The sequence below is a fragment of the Bombus pascuorum genome, chromosome 1 (genome assembly GCF_905332965.1).
Source record: "Bombus pascuorum chromosome 1, iyBomPasc1.1, whole genome shotgun sequence".
Classification (NCBI taxonomy): Eukaryota; Metazoa; Arthropoda; class Insecta; order Hymenoptera; family Apidae; genus Bombus; species Bombus pascuorum.
Genome location: NC_083488.1, coordinates 21498338 through 21525224, shown reverse-complemented (window position 1 = coordinate 21525224; position 26887 = coordinate 21498338). Strand labels below are relative to the sequence as shown.

Genomic DNA, 26887 nt, shown 5'->3' with positions numbered 1-26887 from the left:
TCGGTTCTCTCGCGTTGCTTCGAATACGAATTGAATACCGTCGGGGGCTCGTGCACGCTCAACGTGGCCTATGCTCGCCGATTTTCGCTATACACGTACGTGTTTGTTGCGGACATTGGTTCTTTCCCCACGCCATCAGGTCAAACTGTCGGTCACAAGGATTGGAACTTTGAGACGCTTTGGTCGATTTTTAATAACAACATGAGAATCTTATCAAAAAGGTGACGATCAATGTGGTAGTAATGTTTATCGACTTTAACCGACGACACTGGAAGTGGATTATTTTTCTAATCTAAAACTCTTTCTCCACTCTTCGGTTGCGTACTAACGATGAGTTAGTTATTTAGAAACTTTGGGAGTAAGAATACTTTTTATGCAATCGTCGAGCTATAAACCGAAATCACTTATTATTCGCGCTACGTCATCGCGTTAAGATCGTATTGAGAAACAGTATATCTTTTTCTTCTTCAATAGGAAACTCATAAAAGATATAACTTAGAAAAAACGAAGCTGGCACCCCGCTGGGGGTAGCCGCCCACATGCTATATTATTTTTTATTTATATTTTTTTTTCTTCACCAACAAGATATAACACTTTACCAAATGTCCGCAAGGACAAATTGTAAAATAACCAAAATAAAATAAAAAAAAAAAAAAAAAAAAATAGGAAACTGAGTTATTCTTGTTGCATAGCTCTAGAATCAGCGAAATAGAATATTTTATTATACAAAAATCGAACTCAGGGTGCAATGAAAATTTAGGGAAAAATTCAAGCCTCTTGCATTTTGAATATCGCGTGTCTACTGCTCGTTCGACAATTGCTTCTGTACTTTGTATTTTTACATTTATTTTCCTTTTCTTTTTCTTTTTTCAATTGGTATTAGTTTGTGAAATGGGGAAAATATTATAACTGACGTTTACGCATGTTTGATGGATGATACAGGGGTGGGAATTTTGGTCAGGGGTGTCGAAATTTGATCAGGGGTAATCGATACGTTTTGTTATGTATAAAGTGGAAAATGATTATACGGCGTGGTGGTAATGGTAGTATTATGGATATAGCGTAGCGTTCGAAATAAAAAAGGGTAATTTATGTAAATGGTATTCTTGGAACTGGCGAACATACGTGGAAAGTTGTGATTCAGTGGCTGCGAATCTTTCGAAGAAATGAACGTTAATAAAATCAGTCGATTATTTAAGCTGTACCAACGACGTTATCGATGTTATATTTTTGGTAAATTCGTTTAAAATGCGTCTTAATATCTGCTCAATAATAATAATGTCCAGTGGACGCGTATTTCTGTCATTCGAAAGCAACGTGCTTTCAAGTGGTCGAGTTAAATTTAGACGAAGCGAAAGGTTATCTTCGGTATTCGATAAAATTATTCAGTATTCGAATGTTCCTTGTAAAAATAAACTCTTCCGCGCATTCGCCTCTCTCCGTAAAAACATGGGTTTAGCAACGGCTAAAATATCCTATCGGAGTAAACATATTTAAAATAGAACTAATTTTCCAGCACGAAGGCGTAATCTGCGAGTGATTAAAATAGTCCATAATTGTTAAAATAGTTGCACTATTAATCGAGGTCGTTCTTTGTTTAGAAACTTCCGCGATTACCGTTCTATTCTACTTCTGTTTTGTCGTAATTTTAATTGCGTTACTCATTTTCTCTTTCTCTTTCTCTTTACTTACACATTCAACATTTGACTCTGCGTATAAAGCAAACGTAGTGTAAAAACTTCCTACTCTTTCAATTATGTTCACAAAAATATGAAGCCGCGCAAATATCCTCGAACTAGTATTAACCGCCGACTTAATATTTCCAAACGTTTAAAACTGCCACTGCAAAGCTCACTAACCGATGTCCACAAAGCGTTTGAAAAAAAGAAGAAAAAGAAGGGAAATTCCGCAGCAAATATCGCGCGAAACATCAAACGCCGCAGACCGTTTACCGTGCACGTCGATAAAAGCTCTCGACGGCTACCTCGAAAAAGCGGGGCGTTTCTTGAAAAAATCGATACCCCTGAAAAATGAACGTCAACGAGGCCTTCCTTCTCTTGCAAACGTTTCACCGTCTCGCGGCGCGATCCCCGTGGCCCCTTGCTGGTCGTTCGTCGAGCGGGCTTCACAGCATAGAAAAAGTTGTTGCGCGTCAAAAGCCCCTCGCCGGAAGTCGAGTGGCCGCAAGGCAAATTGCAAGCTACATCCGTGGAGTAGGTACACGTGCGTAGGGCGGTGCAAATACGTCCCTAGGGGGTAAACTGTGCTGCGGGAAGACCATACGAGCTGTATACACACACGCCAAGCCGCGACCCCTCGCCGTCCCTTTTGGCCCATTCAGCGACAGTCCAGGAAAATAACTATCGTACACAATCGGCGCGTAGCCCGAGAGGGGTTATTTCGCATAATCCACCCTCGTCGGTGCGACCACGACCCTCGTTCTACGAGAATCGTGTGTTACTTTCTCTCCCCTTCTACTCTTCTTTGTTCCTCTCGGTCGATCCCTAAATACCTAAGTGAAATCCACGATAAGCATGATTCGCTCACGTAACGAGTTTACCGGCCTCTGTTATCCCCTCTTGATCTAACATTGGATTTCCCCTGCCCTCGACAACTTGTTTTCTGTCTTCTTCGTGCTGAGTTTCTTTTTTCGTCTTCCCGTTTGCTCTTCACCGGTCTGTCCGCTTTCGTGCTCGTTGATTCACCACCTCTCTCCCTATTTCTCGTTGCCTCTTATGGAGTAGCTCTTGGGACACCGTGGCCATCGCCATTGGTCTGCAAGGGTTCTCGAACACGGATTCGTTTTCACCCCTTACTCAGGGCGTATAACGTCAGCTTGGATTTTCTCGACGATGACATTTCATCCTGACACCGATGGATGGTGTCATCTAAGGAAACATCCACAGGGGATGTACTTCTGTGGTTCGAGTTATCGGTGATTATTATGAGAGACGAAGTTTTATGTATTTTATGGAAGATTCCAAGGTGATAAATACACAAAATGCAATGTAAAATTTAAAAATGTAGAGGAAGAACCTGTTCTAATATACTTAATAAACGAAACACACATTTCTGTATAGTTCCTATCTCTGTTCTATGAATATGTAGTATGAATTTACATAAATAGCGATAATGGTATATATAGAATGTCGAATATGTGAAACATATGAAGAATTCAATTTTTATATTTAACTCCTTTGTTCTCAAATAAACCAATAGTGTTACGATCGATGAAACGTAATCAAAATTTAAACACAGATAATATTAATATTATACTATTCCGATAGTATTAAAGAAATCAACTAGACAATAATACTACGTGTATTCGATCGTTATTTTCTTTGTACAAAATTATTTCCTTTGTAACGAAAGATTGATTAATTCAATTAATAAAATAATGTTTTTATATGTGAAAATTGAACCATTAAGTGATAACTATTTTTTCTGTGTTTTAGCAACAGAGACCTGACATATCAAGACTGCTGCAGCAAATGCATGCTCAACAATTGCCACCGGGGACGGCGATAGGCGCTCATCCAGGACTACCCGGACTTCCGGGACTAGGACCAGCTGCTGGACTTCCGGTGCCAACTTCCGCCTCCGCGGCTCTTCTTGGCCTTGGCTTAACGCCGGCTGCTGCCACAGCACCGGGCACAACAGCGGCTCATCCATTGTCGATGTTGAGTAAAACGGAATTACATCGTGGTCAACCCGATGATTTAAAAAGCAATGGCGGTGAGTATTCTTGCTTCTCTTTTCGATCAAAGAATACAAAGTTCCCATTAGCTTCTAAGGATTTTAACCCTTTGATAGTCCTAAGCGATTTTCCATTTTTATCGTTAATTATGTTGTAAAAAAAATAAGAAAAGGATTTCTTGTATAATTTAACGTTGAATATATTACGGTAGATTCTTTTCTATTTTTAATTTGGATATGTGGTATTTTGATATGGAAAATAGAAGCATTAAATAAACGAAAATAGTACTCTTCTGTGCTCGGAGGCAAATATTATCGTGATTTCTCGTGGAAAATAAGAGAAATATCGGAGTAACGGAGTTAATACTAATAAAACAAGAGAAACTAAGGAGAAATCTACTGTTCGATGGTACAAAGCCTCGTTCATTTAGCTAGAAAAGTCAACAAAAATACCGATAAAGATAATGATTCCTCGACGTACGTTACTCATAAAATATGCTTCTGATGGAACGGAACGATCAAATAAACGGCGTATTTTCGCCAAAGAAAATCAACACGCGTGTATCATCGACGAAAACGTATCTCAACTCCGACACATCAGCAAACCAGTAGGTGGAAAAGTTAATTACGGCATAATACCTATGAGATCATATGCTATATCTATCTCTAAATTATTAGAAAAAGAATTTCATCAAAATTACAATACTATATACTGTATTTGGTAGCCTGGAATCTGAAAAAGAACTCACGGTCCGAGGCATCAAAACCCATTTTAACGTCGGTGCCTGGAATCAAATTAGCGCCAGTTAATTTCCGCGCTTCCTTTTACGACGCATTACATTCCCTTCTCCCTCGCAGCAATTCCAAAAAACCACAGAAGACCGCGGCGCGGCGGGTGCGCACCCCTCCGCGCCACACGCTTCCCTTCACGATCGAATTCCTCGCCGCGGCTCGCTCCACGAGAATCGTAAAACCCCGGAATACTCGTTATACGCATACCTTCCGCCCTTTCACACGATTTTAATTGCCACCTCTGTGGGCAGCACGGCGGGAAAAGAAATTAACGAAATTCCGGCCTTTGGTCACGTTCGAGTGGCGCTGCGCCCCGATATAACGAATCACACCAGCACGCGCGCATGCGCAACAACGAGCGAGCGAGCGAGCGAGTTCCATGCTGCAAACGGTCCAGACCCATCGCCAGGTTTTTTCTCTTTTTGTCACCATCATCCGTTTGATCCCGCTTTTGCGATACCCTGAACAAAAAAAAAAAAAAAAAAAAAAAAAAAAAGAAAAAAAGGGAAGAGAGGGCCAGTCGACCGACTGTAGTCTATGTGTGTATATGTACGTGTTCTGTGTATATTGGTCTGTATATATGTATATGTATGCGCTATCGAAAATGGGTGGTCGGGAGCACTCTGGACCACGGGACAGTCGACAGCGGGGGAAAGGGTATACGGGGGTGAGGGAGAGAAAAAAAAAGAATATGTAGCCGACGTGGCGCGAGCGTGCGGCTCGGCTCGCTCAACTGGAAATTTTCAAAGCGCTTTTCGGGTATCCGCTTTCGAGGCGGGGGGTGAGCGTGTTTGCGTCACCCTGTTAGCGGACACCGGCGGTTTTGAGCGAAAAGCGCATAAATATGCATGAAGATCATTTATACGGGCGCCTCTCGCGCTTCTACTATCCACGCCACGCTATGCCACATCGCATACGTATCTAACACACACATAGATATAGATATATATATAGAGAGAGAGTGAACAGGCTAGTCCCCCCCTGTTTCGGCTCACACCCCTGCTGTCTCTTTTTTATGGGCACGTTATTAACATTTTATCGACGCGCGGTGGCCGGGATTTCGACAGTTTTTTTCACCTGCCCCTATCCACCCCTAAATCGTCCTCCCATTTCACCCCATGCATGAAAATGATTTTTTTTTCTCGCCCCTCCTCCCATTGAAAACGCACGGCTTTTGACTGACGATTGTTTGCATTTGTCTCGTTACAGGTCTCAGCTCGACCGAGGAAAGACATGTGAGTAGAAAATATATTGTTTTATTGTTTTTTTCTATATTTCCTTCGCTTTCTTCTGTACTCGCCATTATCATTACCCTTTTACTTTATCTCACTCTCTTTATCTTTCGAGCGAACGAACGATTGTTTACGAGTTATATAGACGAATTTCTTGAGTGATCGGAGCATTTTTGTATGAGAAACTCGCCGTTAATGAAATTTTGCTCTTTCGTTTCGCGTACTTTTATATTCGGTTGGAGTGCATTTAGTTTTTCTTTCGTTGCTTTTAACGAGTAATTTACGGGACGGTTGACGCGTGTACCGGCGCAGAAATCACGCTCAACGATAACGTCGCCGTTTCGAATTAAATTATTAATGGACGTTGAAGTGGCGGCGACGTGGTGCTTTTTGTTAGAATTTTCGAGCGTCAGAGATGTAAAGAGCGTGTGTTTGAGAAGTGAGAAATGTAAAGAGAGAGAGAGAAGTAAATGAGGGGAAGGGATGGAGAAAGGGACGAGCCGCGCTTTATTTTTCATGTGTCGTAATTAAGGTTTACTACGCAAATGAAATTATGTCAGCGTCGCTGTTTTATCGCGGATGAAACAATAATATGCGCCAAGATTTACGGACCCATATTTTCGCTCCGGTAAATATTTCTCCACTGAAACGCAGACAAATCATTTATCGAAATGTCGAGTTAACAATCGGATTATCCGTCGAACTTCTACGTACGATCTATCGCATAAATAAATAAATATGCGAACGGATGGGCATTTTTTACCGCTTATCCGTTCTCGCCGCTGTTTCCGTCTGAAATTTCCAAAGGATTTAATGACGTAGATAAATAAATCCAATTGAAACGAATCGAACGAACGACAAAAATCGTCTCTGTATTTTCAACGATTAAAATTGCTTCAACATCCGCGTCTCTGTTATTGAATTTATGACGCGCGATGTGCGTGCATTCAGCGTGGAAAGAAGTTCGTCTCTCCATCGGTGATATGTAATAAATCGACGTCACTTTTTGGATGGATAGGAATTAACAATAACATTTAACAATAATTTAAAGTCACGATTAAAAATATCACGTTTCGTTCACTGTAACAATAAATATTTTTGATTTTATGTACTAACAGGTTCGTATATGTGTATAGTTTTTCCTTAAAACTATTTTTTTTTTATTTGGGGGGGGATACAATCGCAGACGAAAAATTAAAATTCCTGCGAAGTAAAAATATAAACTAAGGTTCCTACGAAAAGAGTTATAACAATGTTCGAAAAAGTAAAAACGTAATAAAGATTTTGATATTTAGTAAGTGTTTGTTACTTCTTGGCTTCTTGAACGTTTAATAATATTATTGAAGAAACAATCGTTCCTCTCTGACGCATTTTATCTCAAGAGCGTATTTTAGTTAATCTTTCGTAGACAATTGTATCTCTCAAGGAGGTGAATCAAATCTGATATAGAAAGATAATACAAAACAATAAGAAAGAAGTTCAGTCATCGTTAATGGTGTTTATTGGCTTCTACGAAACCTGTACATATCGTTTATGACGTTTTGCAGCTATTCTTACATCGTTACTAATATAATGTAATATCTCAATTTTTAATATTCTCCCTGACATTTTTCCATTTCTCAAGCCATATTTTATACCAACTAATATTTTAAAATATTTGAAGTTTATCGATACATCTAGATTCGTTGCAAGACAAGTAATTTATACGATAAGAGTTTTCCAATTTTCCTTACCAACTACTTTATTTTATCCACATAATACCAGTTCACCTTCGGATAAATAGATTCGATTGACAAAAATCCATTTAAAAATGCCAAACACTTTGACTGCCACGGTGGTCATTGGTGACCGGAGCGCTTGAACTTCTTACAATTTAAAAATTGTATGAAAATTAACAGTTAGAGCATTTTGAATATAACCGGTAAATAGAAGATACTTTGAAATAAAAAGTGCGCCATTGAACAATTAAACATTTTTATTAGAACATCAATAAAAAAAAAATGGGAACAAATCTTGCATCTAACGGTGCACTATGTTAAAACACTTTAAACATAAATGTGGCTCATCAATACAATCTGGACAATAGGAGGTCATCTTTTGGTCCGATTCTTAGCAATTTTTTATTTTTTTTATAGCACACTCTCTGCAAAATTTTCGTGTCAGGTGCGCTTAACGAAACAATACATCGCGACCTTAAGACACCTACAGTTAAAGAAGAAATATCCAAATTCAATAATAGATATAACATAAGAATTAACAACCACCAAAACCCACTAGTTACTCAATTACTTGACACGACGGATCCGATCCGCAGGCTAAAAAGACATTACTCTCTAGATTTAAACATTAGATTCACCTAGAAGCAAACATACGATAATCATTTGTTATTCACCTTATAGTACCACGCCAGAATAATTTATTTATAATTCTCAATGAGAATTGATTGTAAGCTACTTCCAAATAAAAAAAAAAAAAAAGGAGAAGGTACGCTTGCCCTTCTTTCTTCCGCATTTCGTGTCACGCAGTTAGAAGTGTGCACATACCTTACTATTATATATAGAAGGAGCAAATACAGTTTACTAATATCTTCTACATGCTTCGACAATATATTCTGGACGTTTTGGTTTGTTGAAATAAACGAAGCCTTGTTATAATATGTCGCTATCAACTGTTAGCAAGGCGCCACGGTAGTCATCCGTGACCACCAATAAGATAAACGGTCCATTGGGGAAGATTGTTGTCTTACATCATCGATTTATTATTATTTTACTATTATATGCTTTGAATAATAAAAATACTCCCGTGGTGTCCTGAGCGAAGCATGTGATTTCGGCGTGGCAGTCAAAGTGTTAAATAAAATTTCATTTCGTTTCTTCGAAGCTTCAAACAATGTTAGCCACACGTAGTAATGTTATCTGCAACAGTGTTAAACGCAAAACTTCATTCCAATAAATAAAGTCTAGATAAACGGAGTCCCACTCTACGGAATTTTCTTCGATGACGTAAATGATGCACTCGAGACAACCACATATTTCTAATCTCGGGGTTGCAGCATGAACACGCGGCATGTATACGCACCTACAACGTACTCGACGTACGAGCACTCGCAACGTGACCTCCTCAATCTCTCTCTCTCTCTCTCTCTGATTTCCTCTCCTTCTATCGTGTATTACAGCTACATTACACGCGTGTAACTTTCCGTGCGCGTGAAGGGTACAACGAGTGCTTCGACGTACTTCGCTCACGAGCACCCACTGTACGCGCAATTATGTTTTCGACGAACGCGCGAGTGGTATAAAGTGGCGGACGGGAAAGAGGCCTGCATGAAAAATACCTAACCGCGGCTACTAAGAAAAGAGCGTGTGCTCTTTGCCTTTCGACTTCACTCGTTCCCGCGTTTTGGTTCGTTGGACTGCAGTTTCAACCAACGCGGACCAAGGAAATTTTTCAGCTTCCCGAGCTTTCCGGTTCTATCGTGGTTACTTTTAGAAAAATTCTTTCCGAACGGAAATGGTTAGAGAAGAATATTAGGAGGTTAGTTGGTAGTTACATGGTACGCTACGCTTTGAAACGTTTTGCAACAGAGTTGGTAATTTCAATGTATTTTTGTAGCATACAACTGTTTTACATCGAGGGTTTTGTTTCGAAATGGAGAAGGTTAGAGCGATGTTTCCTTTTCTATTCTCCTTGTTTGTCACTGAACACGGCGCAAGAAACGTTATTCGCAAACGATAGTGAAATGGAAAGATTTTAGATGAAGAACTTTTCCTCGAGCTTTCGGCCTCAGGCCTTCTAATTATTCCACTTTTTTGAATAATCAAGTTGGTAAAAACAGCTTGTTTCGTAAAACCGTAGGGAACGGAATATACTCTAATAGTAAGGAAACTGTATCACAGAATTGAAGTTTATCTATACATTTCCTTAACACGCAGAGTTCTAGAAGTATCGCTCTTACGTACGCGAAACTGTGTCGAATTACATACGCAAATATCACCCAACACTTTAGTACTTGACGCGAGAACTTCGAGTTTAGTGTAGCAATAAGACATTGATGTTCCTCCATGTTCTTTCAAGTAAGACAACAAATAAAGGATTCTGAATAAAATTAGCAAACAGTACAGGCGTATTCAAATACATTTGGACTTGTACATTACTTGTAATACGTTGTACTCTACACTTTCAACGTGCATTTGCACAAGTGAAATCGCACTTTTCTGAGAGCCATTGCGATCTAAAAAAAAAAGTAACTCGTCTATTAGCATTAATGATAACCAACTTCTGCCAGTTCCTTCATCTTTTTTCTAATTATAATACTTAGACGCATTCGGTAAAATCAATGTTGACTCCTATCGAGTACACATATCTATATTACCTTCATCATAATGTATCTGCCTTTATATTTTTGTCTACAATTTTTATAATCTACTTTTTATACTTATGCATATTTATATATACACTTTCATATTTATAATTTTATTTAGTGATTTATAATCATTATTATTACGTACTTGGAATATTTAGATACATTAGAACCTGATCACTCCAGTCTTAACCGATAACATAAAATGAAAATGCAGGATATAATAGCAGAAGAGGTTATTATATTTGTCTTACGAAAGTGGCTATTCGTTGCGAAGGCACGAAACAAAGAGGGACCGGTCGGTGTAAATCGAGCGAGAAACGGAACGAATCCGCGCTGGGGAACAAGAGGAGAAAGATATACCCGACCGTTGGAGAAGGAATAGCATTAAAGTTACAAAAGTAATTACAGACGAATACTAGTTCTCGATTGTATCGAGCTTAGGGGATAAAGTCCGCGTGCCGGGGGTCGGCCCACAATCTTTCTTTCTCTTTCTTCGGTGCAGAAACTTTTCTTTCCGAAGTCGTAGCCGTAGGGAAGGAAGAGGCACGGTTCGCCCGTAGAAAATGCAAGTAACGATCCTTCTTCTTGCGAGAATGGTCCCGAACCAGACCTCATGGAACGTGCAGAGGTAGTAGAAGAAGAAGAAGGAGTCAAGATGAATAGAGAGGGACGCGTCGAAGAAAGGAAAAAGAAAGAAGCAAGGGAAGGAGAGAGAGAGAGAGAAACAAGAAAAATAATGGAAAGAGCAGAGCACCCATAAAGAAGGAGAGGGAAAGGGGAGATAGCAGCGTGTATTATAGGTTTGCCGAGCCTGTAATCATCGCGGGACCGCGAAACGCCCATCGACGCCCTCTCATTCTGCCTCTCGCCATTCTATTTTCCTCTCTCCTTATTCGACCCATCCTCGGGCAGTTTTCTCTGGTTCTTTCGTCCTTGCTGCGCGCTCCCTCGTGTGTGTCTCCTCGTCCTATTCTCTCTTCCATCGCGCCGACTCTATAATCATTATCAACCTCTTCCCAAACCATCGTCTTCCATTTTTTTCCCTTCGTTCCCTTTTTCCCCCCCTTTATCTTCCCTTTTTTGTATGTTTTTTTTTTTATTGTACCTCTGCCTTCCTTCTGCCTGTATCGCGGTATCGTGCTTCTTTTAATTCTGTTTGGAGCCGCGCGTGTGCTATTCATGGCCCGTCTCCCAGCCGTACTTTCCCCTTTTCCATGGATTTTAGCGTGTTCATGGCCAGCCTCGAATTCTATTAAGCTTCGTTACAAACTGGACGGCTATGCGGAATATAATGTGGACGCGTCGCGTGCCGCCAACGGCATTTCTGTGGGAATGAATTCGAAGGTTACGTGTGAGAAAATTGGCTCGACGGGAATTAGACGGGATGAAGTTTTGTTACGTTGGAACGGTGATTGTTAGCGGGAATTGGGGGCGAAGGTTCGGTGGTTTGCACTTGGTTTTCAGTTACCACCGTCCGTTCGACGTGTAGAAATTTCGAATGGTACCCGAGCCAGACAGAAGTTTGTTTAAGTACATACATGGATCTTTGTTTAAATTCCAGTGCATTAGTCTTGATTCTTTTAGTTGCGGATTGTTAATATAAAAAGCATTCCATTTGCAAGCGAATAATCAAACGAGTTTATAGCGGACAGTTAAGAACTCCTGTAACGTTTGTGAAGATACGTCCTTTCTTCTTTTCTTCTTTTCTCTAACTTTAAATTACGAATGAACGTATAACAGTTTATTTTCATAACATTAGCTTCTTTACATTTTGTATGTTTTTATCGAAACTGTAACAACTTTGAAGGTTATCGAGTATAATTACAAATTCGCAGACAAGTACCGCAAATTTGTATGTAAAAAGCATCGAGGGATCTATTTTCCACGGTAGAAAAACACGCAAAACGTGTTATACCATCCCGTTGAAATATCGTTAAATTATATTGCGCATATCAAAATCACCGAGAATCTCTCGAACGCAATTCCGTCTCGCGGATATAGAGATTTTATTCACCATAACGTAAACTGCCCTCCTCCCTCCCGAAATCTACGTATCGAAGCTCGTCGTTCGGCTGTCACGGGTGGAAAGTCGAAATCGATTATCGCGAACGGTCGCGTGACAATTGATAATAACCGTCGACGCGGGTAATTACGGTTTTGTCACGTTGATCGAACCGCAGGAAACACGTGGGTAATCCGTTGTTTCAGTCTATGCCGGTTGTCTGTTATTTAACCAGAGATTAACGGCTCTGTAAACGTATACTTCTGTTCGGATAGAAAACCGTATCTCTTCGTTCATTGTCGTCATCTCCAACATCATTCCTATGTATTAAATCGATCTCATAATATGTAGTTGCTCAAAGTATCGAATCTTGTGACACATAGTAGCTGTAAGTGTCTGAACGTTATACGATATGTAACATTATGTAATGTAATAATATATAATATTATGCTATATAAATATTCTATAAGTATATTATGTGTTCTATATAGAACAACTTTAACATTTCATGGACACCGTAACGAGATAGGATTATCGTTACTACGGTGATAAAAGTTTCAAACATTTGAAAATGTACATGGAAGTTAGAAAATATTTAATGCAAATATAGATGATACTTGGTACATATCTATATGAATAATATGAATAATATGAATATAGATATACTTGATAAATTTTCAAACTTGATTCTCTCGAAAATTAGAATATTAATTTTAAAAAATATATATATATTATATATATATAGAATAGAATATTAAAATTAGAAAAAATTGGACTAAAAATTAGAATAAAAGGATGCACAAATTTTATTCTACGTCTTTTTCTTATTTTTCCACATGGAATCACTTTGTGTCTGTTTTTACACGTCATAGGGATGGACCCTGTAGGTATATCTCGCAGAGATGATAAAAGTATTTAAAGAAACAAATGTGCGTTATGTTAATGAGCCTCGATATTCAGTGAGACCATACATCTTTAATATTAGATTGTCCCAAAAGCTTCTTTCGTTTTATAAGGAAATAATAGATGCAAAACATTCGTTGTTTCATAGAATTTTATTGAATTATGTATGATCCATTTTATTCCATTAGAACAGATCATTTCCTTATAAAACTTCGAATACTAACATTTATATACCTAAGACGACTAGTTACGCTAATTATACTAATTTTTGAAATAATCAACGAATAGGTTAATCAATATGTTTAAACGTTTATAATCTCTTCGAAGTATATTTTTTTGTACTAAATATTCTGTAGCTTTTACGTACATTTTCAAATTAGTTTTATTTATTATTTATATTATATTAGTTTTATAATTTTATTCCATTAGAACAGATCATTTCCTTATAAAACTTCGAGGACTAACACTTATATACCTAAGACGACTAGTTACGCTAATTATACTAATTTTTGAAATAATCAACAAATAGGTTATTCAATATGTTTAAACGTTTATAATCTCTTCGAAGTATATTTTTTTGTACTAATATCCTGTAGCTTTTACGTACATTTTCAAATTAGTTTGAAATTTTCTCAACGCAATCATGGCAATCGTGTCAAATTTAAAAGGATAATGTGATATCAAAGTGTATTTGTACGTACACATAACGTGTAAAAATTGTCTATGATCGAAACGTCATTTGGAAATATATTCCTTTTTCTTTTCTTTTTTTTTTTTTTTCTTTTTCTTCGAGTTCAAGAGATACGATCGAAACGCGATTATCGGTGACGATCTCTCGCGTCATTTTATAGCGCGTTATTTGAAACGAGCGTGAGTAGTGAGTAAGCGTCACGAGAGCCGTAATTTTCGTCACGTTACAGAGGAGCTCGATATCGCCCGGTGATAAATACAGTCGTCCACGCACACCACAGGAAACGCATCATTCCCATCATTCTCAGAATCACCATGACCATCCCATGCACATCAAGAAGATGAAGAAGGAGCAGGACAAGGACATCGGTCATGTAAGTGTTTGCACTATGTTATTGTTCTTGCTAAGCTTGTTGGTCTTTGTAATCTCGCGACCATTCTCGGTTCATTTTCGACCCAGTTTTGCTGGTGTTTCTTTAGAAAATTGTGATTCTCAGGGAAATGGAGTCAGAGTGAGAAATGGGGTCGAGAAATGAAAGATATACATAGGATAGAGCGTACATCAAAAAGATTTGTTGAAACTGTAGATTACTTCTACGTGTTTAAATAAAGCAGTTAATATTAATCGTTTTAAAATTTTTCCTCGAAATTTTCATAAATCACGTTATACGTACGATCGATATAATTTTCAACTGGGGAAATGTAAATAAACAAAAATGAAATGCTATTAAACGAACAAAATCAGAATCATGATTCCTATATATTATTTATATTTATCTGACGAATAAATTATTTAAGATAAAATACGTGTTTGAATATTCTGTGTTTGCATCATGACGTTGATTGTGTATGAATGAAAACTTGTAACTTTACATATACGATGCTTTTCATTACGGATATTGATGATAAACGTTCGAGATTCCTTATCTATCGCGATAATCGATCAAGTATCTGCTTTTGATTGATTCCTTTATCAAACGATTATAAGGCTACGAATTAATTAGCGACATTGATGAAATTGGCATCAGGTACCGTTATAATTCCAATGCTAATAGGGCACGAAGGAAACGTTGAACCGTGATTGAAACTTCAAACAAGATAACACCGATTAACTCCGCCAATATGTAACTTAGATACAAACCGTGCAAGCTCAAACACACTTCAGCGTGAACAACAAACTTTCAGCGAGTCTTTCGATAAAACGAAAAACCAAGTCATCTTAAATTCCCCGGCTAGCATGAATCATTCAGACGTCACAAATTACAACTTTAGATAATCAGTAAATTATATATTGAGGATCTTCTGAAGGATCCTAAATGTCACAAGAATATATTTTAATAAACTTGAGTAAAAATGATATATAATACCATTATATGCAGTAAGGTATTATAGAAATAGATCAGTATATTACGAGTTTATAACATTCAACAAGAAGAATAAAAAATATCGTATTGATAGGTACAGGCCTTGAAAGTTTATCCTTTCGATGTTATATCAAATTTTGTATTTTTCCAACTGATATGATACGTATCGTGTTTAAATTGGAGTCGATCTTAGCTCTGTATTAGGACAAAAACAACTATATACGTGTACACATGTAAAATGAAAATGTGTAATAACTATCGATGCTGCCTTTAACTTCAACCTTTACTATACTAAATTTTAATCTCGTTTCTACAACGCTGTATAGGTCATCGATCATCGTTTCAGTTCTTAAACGTTCTATCTCCGTTACTTTTTTGCAAACTGAGGAAACTAAGTTTAAAGTTTATGAAGTTTGACACTACTGTGTGGAGTTAGGATTTGAAAGAAACGAATATTTGTCGCTCTCTAAGTAGAATTTTCATCGTATTATCACAAATTCGCATTTTTTATATGAATTGATTAATTACATTTCCTTGAAAAATGGAGTTAGAACGGTTAAGAACTAGGCCGATAATATGTACAAGGCGTTAAAAAAAGAGCACGAGAGTTTATATCGCTCAGCAAAAGCAGCAAATAGTGTCCAGTCAACATAAATCCTACGATCGATGCTTTTGACGCAAAACCGATTTTTATTATTTACGAATATTCGCTGAACGACAATGCTGTGAGTGAGTTTCTTCGTTGAACGTAAACACCGAGATTGAGCTCAATAGAACCATCCAATAAATCATAATCCACTACGTTAGTGCTCAAGTAGATGTGAGCGTCTCATTGCAATGAGATGAAAACATGGAACATTTGCTGCACAAGAAAGATCTTTACTTCGTTTCGCGTCTATGAAGCAATGCCCGTTGATAATAGTAGCAATTTTCTGTTGATAATCTTAAGTCGACACACTGCTGAATCGATCCGTTTGTTTACATTCAACGAAGAAACTGGAACATCGGTAAATGATAAAAATCGATTTTACGTGGAAAGGATCGATCGCATGACCAGTGTCGATTTTTTAAATCCAGAAGAGCAAAGAATGCGTAATACTATAAACACACTTAAAGTCTTGAACACATATTTTTGAACACCCTGTGTAACTTTGAACTATACCCAGCCACGTGTAAGAACGTAACGAATGGCAAAATAACCTATCGACCATCGCATCTGTGCAGAGTGACGGCGAGAAAAGCGATCAGGACCTGGTGGTGGACGATGCCAGCGAGGGACCAACGAGTCCGGTTGTAAACGGTACTACGTCACCCCGAGAGAACGGTCTGGACAAAGTAACACCGATAGGTGCCGGAGTTCAGACAAAGAAAGATGTACCGCCACATTCACCAAGAAGTGGAACGAGCAGCAATGCGAGTACACCGTCGGCCAAGAAAATGGAGGAACGAGAGAAACCAACGACACCGATCTCGAAGCCTTTGACACCGACCTCAGGCTCGGCGATCGGTGGCAGTTTGAAACCATCGGGATCGGCGAAGCTACTTCAGGGACCACCGCCTCCCGGTGTACCAAGCGCGTATCCGCCACACTACGCTCCCGGCCCACCGCCTCACCATCTGGCACCAGCTGGACAGCATCCTCATGTCGACATGATGGGTGGTTATAACGGCTACGTGGCGCCTAGAGCACCACCTTCGCTTCAACAGCTCTACGATCCCCATGTTGCCATGAGAGCTCCCATGGGATCCGTTGGAGTACCCGGAGGCAAACCGTAAGTAGACATATGCAATTTCTATATTCCTATTATCGTGAGCAGATTGCGGATTCTTATGCAAATTTCTATTTTCATGAATACGATTAAAGAAATTTTAAGTTAAAGGAAAATTGGTCTTGTCTGTTAGATATTAAAAGGAATAACGTATTTCCAACGTTTTACATACTTTTGCATATTGTATGCATATTGTGTTCATTTTCCATGAAGGACGAATATCGGATAAAAATCCGCCGTCTAATCGCGAAGTTCGTAAATTTAACGCACTCGCTGCTAGTATGACTGTTCTACCTGTGATTATTCATCTTCTCGTTGATCAAGCATTTCTTTTTTCAAAGTCAGAAGTACGTTTGTTACGAGTAACGTTATGTTTACGATAGATTTTTCGCAATTAATTAAAGACAGTAGCAGCGAAAGGGTTAAGTTGGTGAACGTTGTTAGTTTTTTTTAGTACAGTAGAATTCCATTGATCTGAATATTATTTATTGAAACGAAATTTTAGTCAGCGCTGGATTATCTGAATTCCTGACGATTGAATGATGACCGATCTGAACGTGAACTACTATTATGTAAATGAAAAATAGTAAGTAGCGAGAAGAATTGGTAAACTCTTATTGTACGAACTCTACTTACATGAACTGTTTTTTATCTCTCAACAAGTTCGGATAAATGGAGTTCTACTTTAAGTTAGTTCTCAAAATTAGTAAAAACTGCTGAGAACTAATGTCGGAATTGTTAATGCCAATATTTGCGATCAATTAAATTCTCGCCGATATTTAATATTAATTTTTACATAGAACGTAATATGCACTAATTAATGTAAATAATTACACGCTTAGAAATATTTCGTCGGTGTTTTCGAAAGATGATATTTTTGAAATATAAAAAATGAATCATGAAAATTGTTTCTCTTTTATTCCACACGTAGCTCATACTTTTCAAAACATTTTCCTGCAACAATGCATTCAGTTCTTAACATCCGAGCACCTGACCATTTAATGTTTTTTTCCCAATACCAACTGCGCGTTTTGTCAACCAATGTTGCCATAAATATTTCATAACGTATCATGCGTGATATATTTTTCAAATAACTTCAAATTTTATATATATACAATATCCTTTTTTCTCCTACTACAACTCGATCGTATTTAAATTGTAATAAAAAAAAAAAAAAAAAATACTCGTAATCTAATTCACGCACCATTATTCACGCTATGGAAGATTCTATCGAAAGATTTTATAATATTACATGGATCGTACAAAGAAGTCTTCTAGGCTTCGTAGATTAATTCCTATTACATACGATACTGTGATAAAGATTAATTTTACGACGATTATTTATAAAAAGGTACAATCAAATTGATGGTTGTCGATAGAAAGATCAAAATAACAGAAAAATCCTTTTAATTATTTTCAATAGCGTATTTAGACCAGACTGCCTAAAGTCAAATCTCATTATTTAAACCGATAAAAGTATGAAACGAACAACAATGTGTCGCGTTTATCTTATAGCTAATACCACGAGATAGTGGTAAATTTAACGATACACGATTATGTAAGGTATATAAGCAGTTTCGAAAACGAATCTGGAATAAGCGAAGGCTGAGCGACACGAAGCTGTTTGCTTTCCGAAGCAGATTATAAAAATTCGACAGAACGTTCCGCGATAAGATAATTGGATTAAATGTTCTGAAGCCTTAAATCGAGGATTATTAAGGGGGAATATGTATTTGACACAATTACTCGTCGTGACGATAATAATCTCTCAATCAATAAACCATTCGAAATTACCTACGTAGAAAGTGGAACTTTCCAATATACAATTTTCCATTTACGATTTCTCATTTCCCTTTTTGTAAAAAAAAAAAAAAAAAAAAAAAAAAAAAATGTATGGAACGATACTAACGATTCTTGGTAAGCAATAAAAATATACGCTTTATATTTTTTAATGAAAAATCGAACATCCATATAATACGGTTTTTGTTAACGTTGTTTGATATTCGGTCTGCTTGCCACCCGGGGCTCGTTATCTACGGCTTTGTTTGCTACGAAGATTCACCAATGCTATTGTTTATTGTAGCCACGGACGGTTAAAATACGACGCGTTATCGATATTTTTATTTTAAAATGCAGATGCCAGTGTAGTATAATTAATGCTCAAGATAAAGATTGATGGAATGCGAGATTTCTGTGCAATTAGTATGTACATATCCTATTTATGGAACGCTTTAATGCACTTTAGGCGGATAAGATGCGTAGGTGAACGCGAGAAAAGCGATATTTTTCGGTGTTTTTTCTTCTTTCTATAAATTCTCTATTTTCGAAATACTTCATTATGAGAAATACTGAAAGGATCAGCCTCTTTCGTAGAATAAAAATACCACAAGAATATCCTAAAACTACATCCTAATTTTATTAAACAAGTCGTTAATTAATCCTCCATAGGCAAAGTTAAGTCGATAAATTCTTACGAAAGAATTTTTATCGCTATCGAAAAAGATTCAAACACACGATTTAACAAACTTACAAATTGTATAACGAAATATGAACGTTGATCAGCGTTGGAGAATTTTTCTAAATTTTGTTGAAAGCCTGAAAAAATAAGAAAACTAGGTTTGCACGTAAAGAGACTACTTTGACTATTCGACGTTAATTAATCGAATTCCCCAACCGACTTATTAAATTCTATAAAACCTTCCTATGGAGAAAAAAAATCATTTTCCCCCAATTTCGCGCCCTTTGTCACATCCAAATTACACTTTCACTCAGTTTGCCCGTGCAGTGTTAACTAAATTCCTCAGTCGTTCCATTAAATTCTACAAAATATTACGCGCTATTCCTACGAAAAAAGTCATCCCTTCCCAATCGTTCCGCTCGTGTTAGCGCCCGTAGTTTAAATCCACGTACCAGTTTCCCAAAAACGGAGAGCGACAAAACCAAAAAAAAAAAAAAAAAAAAAGAAAAAAAAGAAGTAAAAAAGAAAGTCAGTCTGATGACCAAAATCAGGCAAAATCCTGTCTCTCGATTAACTTCTCCAATTTCGTTGAACGATCGTTGCCCGAGCGCGGGTCGCGTCGAACGTGTCAGCGAGCGGAACAGCGAATGGATGGTTGACAGACGCGTGTTCACCGCACGAGTCGCATTTTTCTGGATGTTTCAGCGCGTACAGCTTCCACGTGTCGAGCGAGGGCCAGATGCAGCCGGTGCCCTTCCCACCGGACGCGCTCAGCGGACAAGGGATACCACGTCATGCACGGCAAATTAATACCCTCAGCCACGGGGAGGTCGTGTGTGCTGTCACGATCTCGAATCCGACCAAATATGTGTATACTGGCGGCAAGGGATGCGTCAAGGTCTGGGACATTGGCCAGGGCGGTACAGGAAGCACCAAGTCGGTCTCCCAGCTCGATTGTCTACAACCTGACAACTATATCAGGTAAGTGGTTCTCTGAAATTTTTAAACTTCTACTCTTTTCAATTATTTCGTCGTCCCTATCTCCTATGCTGACAATTAGTATTAAAAGGAGGAGAAATGTTTTCCGCGTATGTAACATTCTAATGTTAGAACTATGAAAAGTATGAGGTTGCGTTAGTTGAAATGAAAACTTTTATGTAACGAACAGAAAGATACTTACTACTTCGCTGGTCAGGTAAACGTAGAAATGTCAATAATTCAGCACCACCGATCATAAGTATTCTTGCTTAATTGAATTGGATATTCTAACGTGACTACTTGATTTTCAAATTCTATTATACCCTTCGTTTTCATACGTTATGAATTAACGACAAGTAATTTAATTACATACACGTCTTTCTGCATATTTTTACCTGGAATTTAATTACTTTCAATATCAGACTCGCTTATGACGTTCTATTCTTTACGTATTCTGTCATTTATATATTATTAATCGCACTGCAGAAGATGTTCGAATCGATTTAGAAATCACGCGAAGCACACACGCAGACAACGCAATAAACATCTATAAAACGTAATGAAGCAATTTCTTTTTAATAAAACAATTGCGAGATTCTACCAGCGATGCGAATTAATTTGATCGAACACCTGGGAAACGCTCTTACAATAACACGAACGAAATTATGCAAGTTACACCGTTTTATTTCGTAAAAGCAGGCCGACAATCAGCACAGAATCAAACGAATCAATCGGAACGGCGTACAAAAGGGGAACGAGGGGAAAAGATGGCCAGGAGCGAACGAAACATCGACATAATGAGATTCGATGTATTCGTTGCACGGAACGTCGAAAAATCGCAGCGAAGTGTCGGGTTTGCATAGAACAAACGAGACAGCGCGACGTTTTCACGATACATTTCGCGCTGGATGCACGTTTTAACGTTGGAATATGGCCGCATGTATAATATCGCGCTCGTATATGACTGTTAATGTTCGCGATACGCTGCCGGTAATTGAAGCCCCGCCGCGTTTTTTGAACGTACGCTCGAGCCACCGGCAAATTTAATACATTTCGTCCGGTAATGCATGCTCTACCTCATCCCCCCTTCGTCGCTCCTCTTCTGCATTAAAAGGTACTTTATGATCCATCGGTCACAGTTGCTAATCACGGTCGCTGCAGTCCGCCCGATTTCGACACGGTCCACCGCGTAAAAATGATTACCACTTTTAAAACCCTGTCAAACCGAGCGAAACGAGCGGAATTCGCGACGCGTCGCCTCATCTCCAGAATGAATTGCAGTCACACAACGTTTTATTTATACGGAATATTCGACTGGATTTGGTTTGTCGATCGATCGAATCGCGCGGATTTTCACACTTGTGCGAATGAACTCGTTGTAAAGTGATTTTCGGCTTGTTGGCGACCGTGAGTCTGGTTGCCATATTATGGCAAAGTTGCCTTATCATGTAACGCACAGTATTTAAAGACTAATTTTGGGCAAAGGGATGAAAAGATTAGAAGATTTCAGCGTTGTCGGTGAAGATATAAATAGATACACTACGACAATTGTTCGTTGCATATCGCAAAACGATATTACGATTCGGCAGAGATATAAATCTATGAAAACTTTGTTCTAAATTTAACGAAATACTTGTACCAAAAGAAAAAGAAGGTACAGTCTTGCGGAAACCAACGAATAACATGTTCCTCGATATCTTGCTCGAACGAAACAAGCGCAGACAAGCGCGAAACAAACTTCCGAAAACTTGGAACCAAAGCTACCTACGATATAACGAAATGTACGTATATTATATCCAGGTCAGTAAAATTGCTACCGGATGGCAGAACGCTGATAGTTGGCGGTGAAGCTAGTCGGCTGAGTATCTGGGATCTGGCGAGTCCAACACCAAGGATCAAGGCCGAGTTAATCTCTGCCGCCCCCGCCTGTTACGCTTTGGCGATCTCACCGGACTCGAAGGTCTGCTTCAGCTGCTGCAGCGACGGCAGCATCGCCGTCTGGGATCTTCAGAATCAGACTCTGGTCAGACAGTTCCAAGGTCACACGGATGGCGCGTCCTGCATCGACATCTCCGCCGATGGCTCGAAATTGTGGACCGGTGGATTGGACAACACGGTTCGCTCGTGGGATCTCCGAGAAGGCAGACAGCTCAAGCAACACGACTTCACCTCGCAGATATTCTCTCTTGGCTACTGTCCCACGGGAGAATGGTTGGCCGTTGGAATGGAGAATTCAAATGTCGAGGTGTTGCACGCCTCCAATCCGGACAAGTATCAGCTACACCTGCACGAGTCTTGTGTATTGTCGTTGAGATTCGCATCGTGCGGCAAGTGGTTCGTCTCCACTGGCAAGGATAATCTACTAAACGCGTGGCGCACGCCTTACGGAGCTTCGATATTCCAGGTAATCCTTTTTGTGTTTTGGTAGTTTCATTTGATTTTTTGTTTCTTCATTGACCGTTTTGTCTTTTTAAATTTCTACATCTTCGCCTTTTGTACGATGTGTTATATTCGATGAACGTGAGTACCTAGGCCATTGCGTAGAAGTAGCCAACCGCTTGATCATTTATGAGAAAAAAGGTACTTTAGTTATAGGAGATCGATTAATCTTGCTTCTTTACGATACAAGATGTATTTTAATTGCAGAGTCAATCTTGCTTATTTCGATTATAGAATTAATCTGTTTGGAATAATTTTCTACAATAATATGCCAAGGTTCTGCTTTATTTTTTTTTTTTTTAAATTACTTATATCTTCTGTGTTTTGAGTGCCTTTTCAATCAGTTTCCACGACTTCCCTGAATACGCACTAGGATATTTTATGCGGAAATTGTCAATGGCGAGTTGGTTTGTTCGTCTAAATCGGAGTCATGGTTACTCCTTGCCACGTAGATCGTATATCATTTATAACATAAAAAACGATGTGTCGCGAAAGAACAGATTTCAAATTCTAATTGAGCGAGGCTTCTAACTACATCATAAAGAAAAAAAGAAAAAATAATGCAAAAAGGAAATAAGATTTGTAATGCAAATCGTTATGTCCTTTATATTTTGCACGATTTCTTCGATGACCAAGCTGTTTCGATATAAAAAGAACGCGGAAAGAAACGTATATGAATTGGAATATAAGTCTTGGCATCGTATATTTTTACGCAATTCTTTAACAACCAGTTAACTCACGAAGGACACATCTTACGATGTTTTCAGTCGAAGGAATCGTCATCTGTGCTCAGCTGCGATATATCAGCGGACGACAGGTACATCGTTACTGGTTCAGGTGACAAAAAGGCTACAGTCTACGAGGTGATGTACTGAACGACGAAACCGCAACGACCGAACACCACAACCGAACGTATTCATCCGACTTGGAGGACTCCCGTTGGCGTGGGTGTACATAATTCTTATACGATATTACGAGAGACGTTTGTTGCCGTTGTTCTTGTTATTGTTGTTGTTGTTGCTCTTGGTGAAGAAAGGGTCCGTGCAAGAATGAAAACGAGCCGAACGAACCAGAAATTAGAAACGCGTGAAACGAATAAAAGAATTCGATGGAAATAAACGAAACGCGATTAAATTATATTGCTCGAGCAATTTCGTAAGAGACTTTGAAACACGTTCGCGACATCGAAGAAACAGACGAAGCGGAAATGGAAGACGTCGTTTCGTTCCTCGATCGAATTGTCCTTCTTACGACGAGAAGATAAATTCTCGTGAAAGAAACGAACGTCTCTAAAACGGCAGGCTCGAAAATCAAACAGTTCGTTCTGCTCGTTGCGCGTACAGCCGCCACTTGGGCGGTGGGATCGCGTAGTAATTAAAAACAAACACTGACATTCGTATCGCGTTTTCCCCCTTGTACATTTTGTATATACGTATATATATTATATATATTATATATACATACTTCAGTCTTTAAGTATACCATGATATTTTTCTACGTCCCCTAAAAGTGAGACGGAACGTGAGTAATGAAAAATAAAAGATACCACATACACATACAACACACAAGCGCGCGCGCGCGCGCACGCACTCATGCACGCACACGGGAACATAAACACACGAGAAACTAAAAAAAATTTGTAAATATTGTCTGGCTTAGAGAATAATAACAGAATCGTGACGAGAGACGATTAAATAAAAAGTGATACTCGATAACGAACTCGGTGATCCGATTCATTCCTCTCCCTTCGACTCTGCAATCCTATGAACCGTCATCGAAAAACAACAAGCGAAAATAAAACAAAGGAAACGAGAAAAAAAACAGAGTATTTACAGAAAAGGGTAGGGGGTGATTGGTATAAAAAAAACAACGCGGAGAAATAGAGTTTCGATGGGAAAAAATAACCTCATATACGCGGCGAGAGAGCGTGAGCGCGCGCGCGCACGCGCGTGTCTGCATGGGTTTATCATGTTGCAAGGGTAGGTATGAAACGAAAATCGCGGGCAAATATTATCTCGCCACGGTTGTAATATAAAAACCGATGAACGCGCGGCGAGACCACTTCGCGCCGCAAACATTCGAAAGCGGCCGAACGGACTAACGAACGCGTGCCGGCGCCCGTCACTGAAAATATAAAACAAGGGTCGTCACACGGCCCTGGTCCCCGGAGCCTCCGTGCCCATAAACGTGTCAACGGCGCGGCGGCAGTCAACGTGGATCGAGAGAGCCAGAGGACCGATACAAAGAGAGAAAGCGACGCATGGCGTCAACAATATTTAGTCACAACGCTGGCGTATCGTGTCGCGAAAATTACGACACCGTTTCGTCGATGAAAAAAAAAAAAAAAAGGAAAGGGAGCGAAAAAAAAAGTATAACGCAACCGCATACGCGTCGGAAGCGACGGCATTTCGTTCCTCGCGTTTCACGCGATTTCCACGGCAAACGAATTGCGGTGAACTCGACAGCCGCTGCTGTACAACTAACAAAAAGAAGAAGAAAGATACGACTGTTACGCGATGGTAGTAAAACAACGAATAGAAAAAGGAAAGAATATGAAACGTACGTATACGCAATGAAACGTAGCGTGCGTTACGTTCGAAATCGCGATCGTGCGAGCCCCGTGCGAATCACGCCACCCGGTAGATAATTAGCGATGCAATCCACGATCGCGGAGCGCATATTCAATGGAAGGTTCATCGGCGTAATGTTATTATAATAGTGGCACGTTTTGCATATGTGACTGGGTAGCTGGTGCGAAGTGGAATCGCGAGTGGACAGCGGACACGGTGTGGGAGTAGGAAGGTGAAAAAGAGAACCGGCGTTGCGTGGGAGGGAGATGAATACGAGTATAGGTGAAGCAGGGTACAAGGTAAAGAGGGTGGGCGATTTTACACGGGCTTTGCCGCACGCCAAGCGTATTTGCATGGTAATGATATGCGGCGCGGCAGGACGGATGGAGTTCCGCCGGTGGCGGTGGCAAAAGTGGTGGGGGAGAAGGTTTTCGGGTGGGGGATAGCGAATTGACGATGGTATTTCGTGCACAAGTTTTGAATGTCGCGGCTAAATGCATCGGTTATTACGGTTAATTCGGTGAACGGGCAAGCGAACAGCTGGTCGCAGGTTTATTTATTCGTTGGCGCGAGCTTGCTCGTTTCTCCGCCGTTTTATTAGCAAGTACAGAAGACCGGTGTTCTTGTACCGCTACTCAACGCCTTCGTTTCTCTCCATGCCACTACTGGCTCGCTCTCTTTTGCGTCATCGCTTTAATCGTTTACACCGGTGCAGTGTGTTCTGCGGTAAGAGGATTAACAGGCGCGGGCAAGTCTGTCCGTTCGATCGTGTCAAACGCGACGTAACCACTTAATCGACCGTCTCTCTCGCCCTCCGCCCATTCCATTGCATCGGTACTGTCTCGTCCGAAGATCCTACTACGGATCCTGGCCGTTTTATTTCGTTTTAGATACACCATTTTCCACGTGGAACGCGCCAAACGCGCACGAGCGCTCGTTCAACGAGCGAACAACCGCGGTTACACACCACAGTGTATTTCCAGAAACGGATACACGCGGCGACTGCTTGATCGATCGCGATCGTGATCGTACCCGGACACCGTGTAATCTCCATTTTACGCGTAAAAACGGACGGGTAACGGCGTAATAAGCGGAGCGTACCGCTATCATTCGGGATCGTTAGCCGCCAGTAACTTGAGCTATCCGTGCCGCGAGCCTCTGTCCTATTACGCTTCGCGTCGATGTCCAATTTCGCGGAAACCCGTGTACCTTTTACGCTCGTGTATACCGTGTCGTACGTTCGTCACGGCTTCCATCCCTCCTCGTTCGCTGTTTCTACATCGGTTTGGAACAGGGCTAACTGGCATAACGCGACGAGAACGATGGAATCGTTTTCCACGGTCTCGTTGTATCGTTCGAATATTTAGTCTTTACGACTTGCGTACTCTTTTCGTTATAGCGTGTCGTTAGGGAGACGAGCTTTGTAAGTTTTTGAATTTTGAGAAACCAGTTTTAAAAGGTTCGGCGATTGGTCGATCGATTATGTTTGGTGAAAAGACGCGCGATGTGCGCGGACCTCTGCATAAACAAAGATTGTGCAAACGATTTATGTACAGTGTACATATGTATATAAGTATGTTAGTTTTAAAGTATGAAGTTTTTTAATGGTTTGTTCAGTCAATTTTATTTTT

At 39.5% G+C, this 26887-nt stretch overlaps 1 protein-coding gene across 1 annotated transcript in view; it reads left to right on the top strand.

The window, feature by feature from the left end:
- The window catches only part of LOC132908071 (protein groucho-like), an 86997-nt gene extending 62592 nt beyond the window's left edge, over positions 1-24405 (top strand). Inside the window, exons 7-13 of the mRNA XM_060961699.1 lie at positions 3456-3735; positions 5698-5723; positions 13909-14052; positions 16267-16814; positions 19975-20250; positions 22048-22651; positions 23454-24405. Of these exons, the coding sequence (XP_060817682.1) occupies positions 3456-3735; positions 5698-5723; positions 13909-14052; positions 16267-16814; positions 19975-20250; positions 22048-22651; positions 23454-23561 (1986 nt within the window). The 3' untranslated portion in view covers positions 23562-24405. The remainder of the gene's footprint in view (positions 1-3455; positions 3736-5697; positions 5724-13908; positions 14053-16266; positions 16815-19974; positions 20251-22047; positions 22652-23453) is intronic.
- Positions 24406-26887: the final 2482 nt, after the last annotated feature.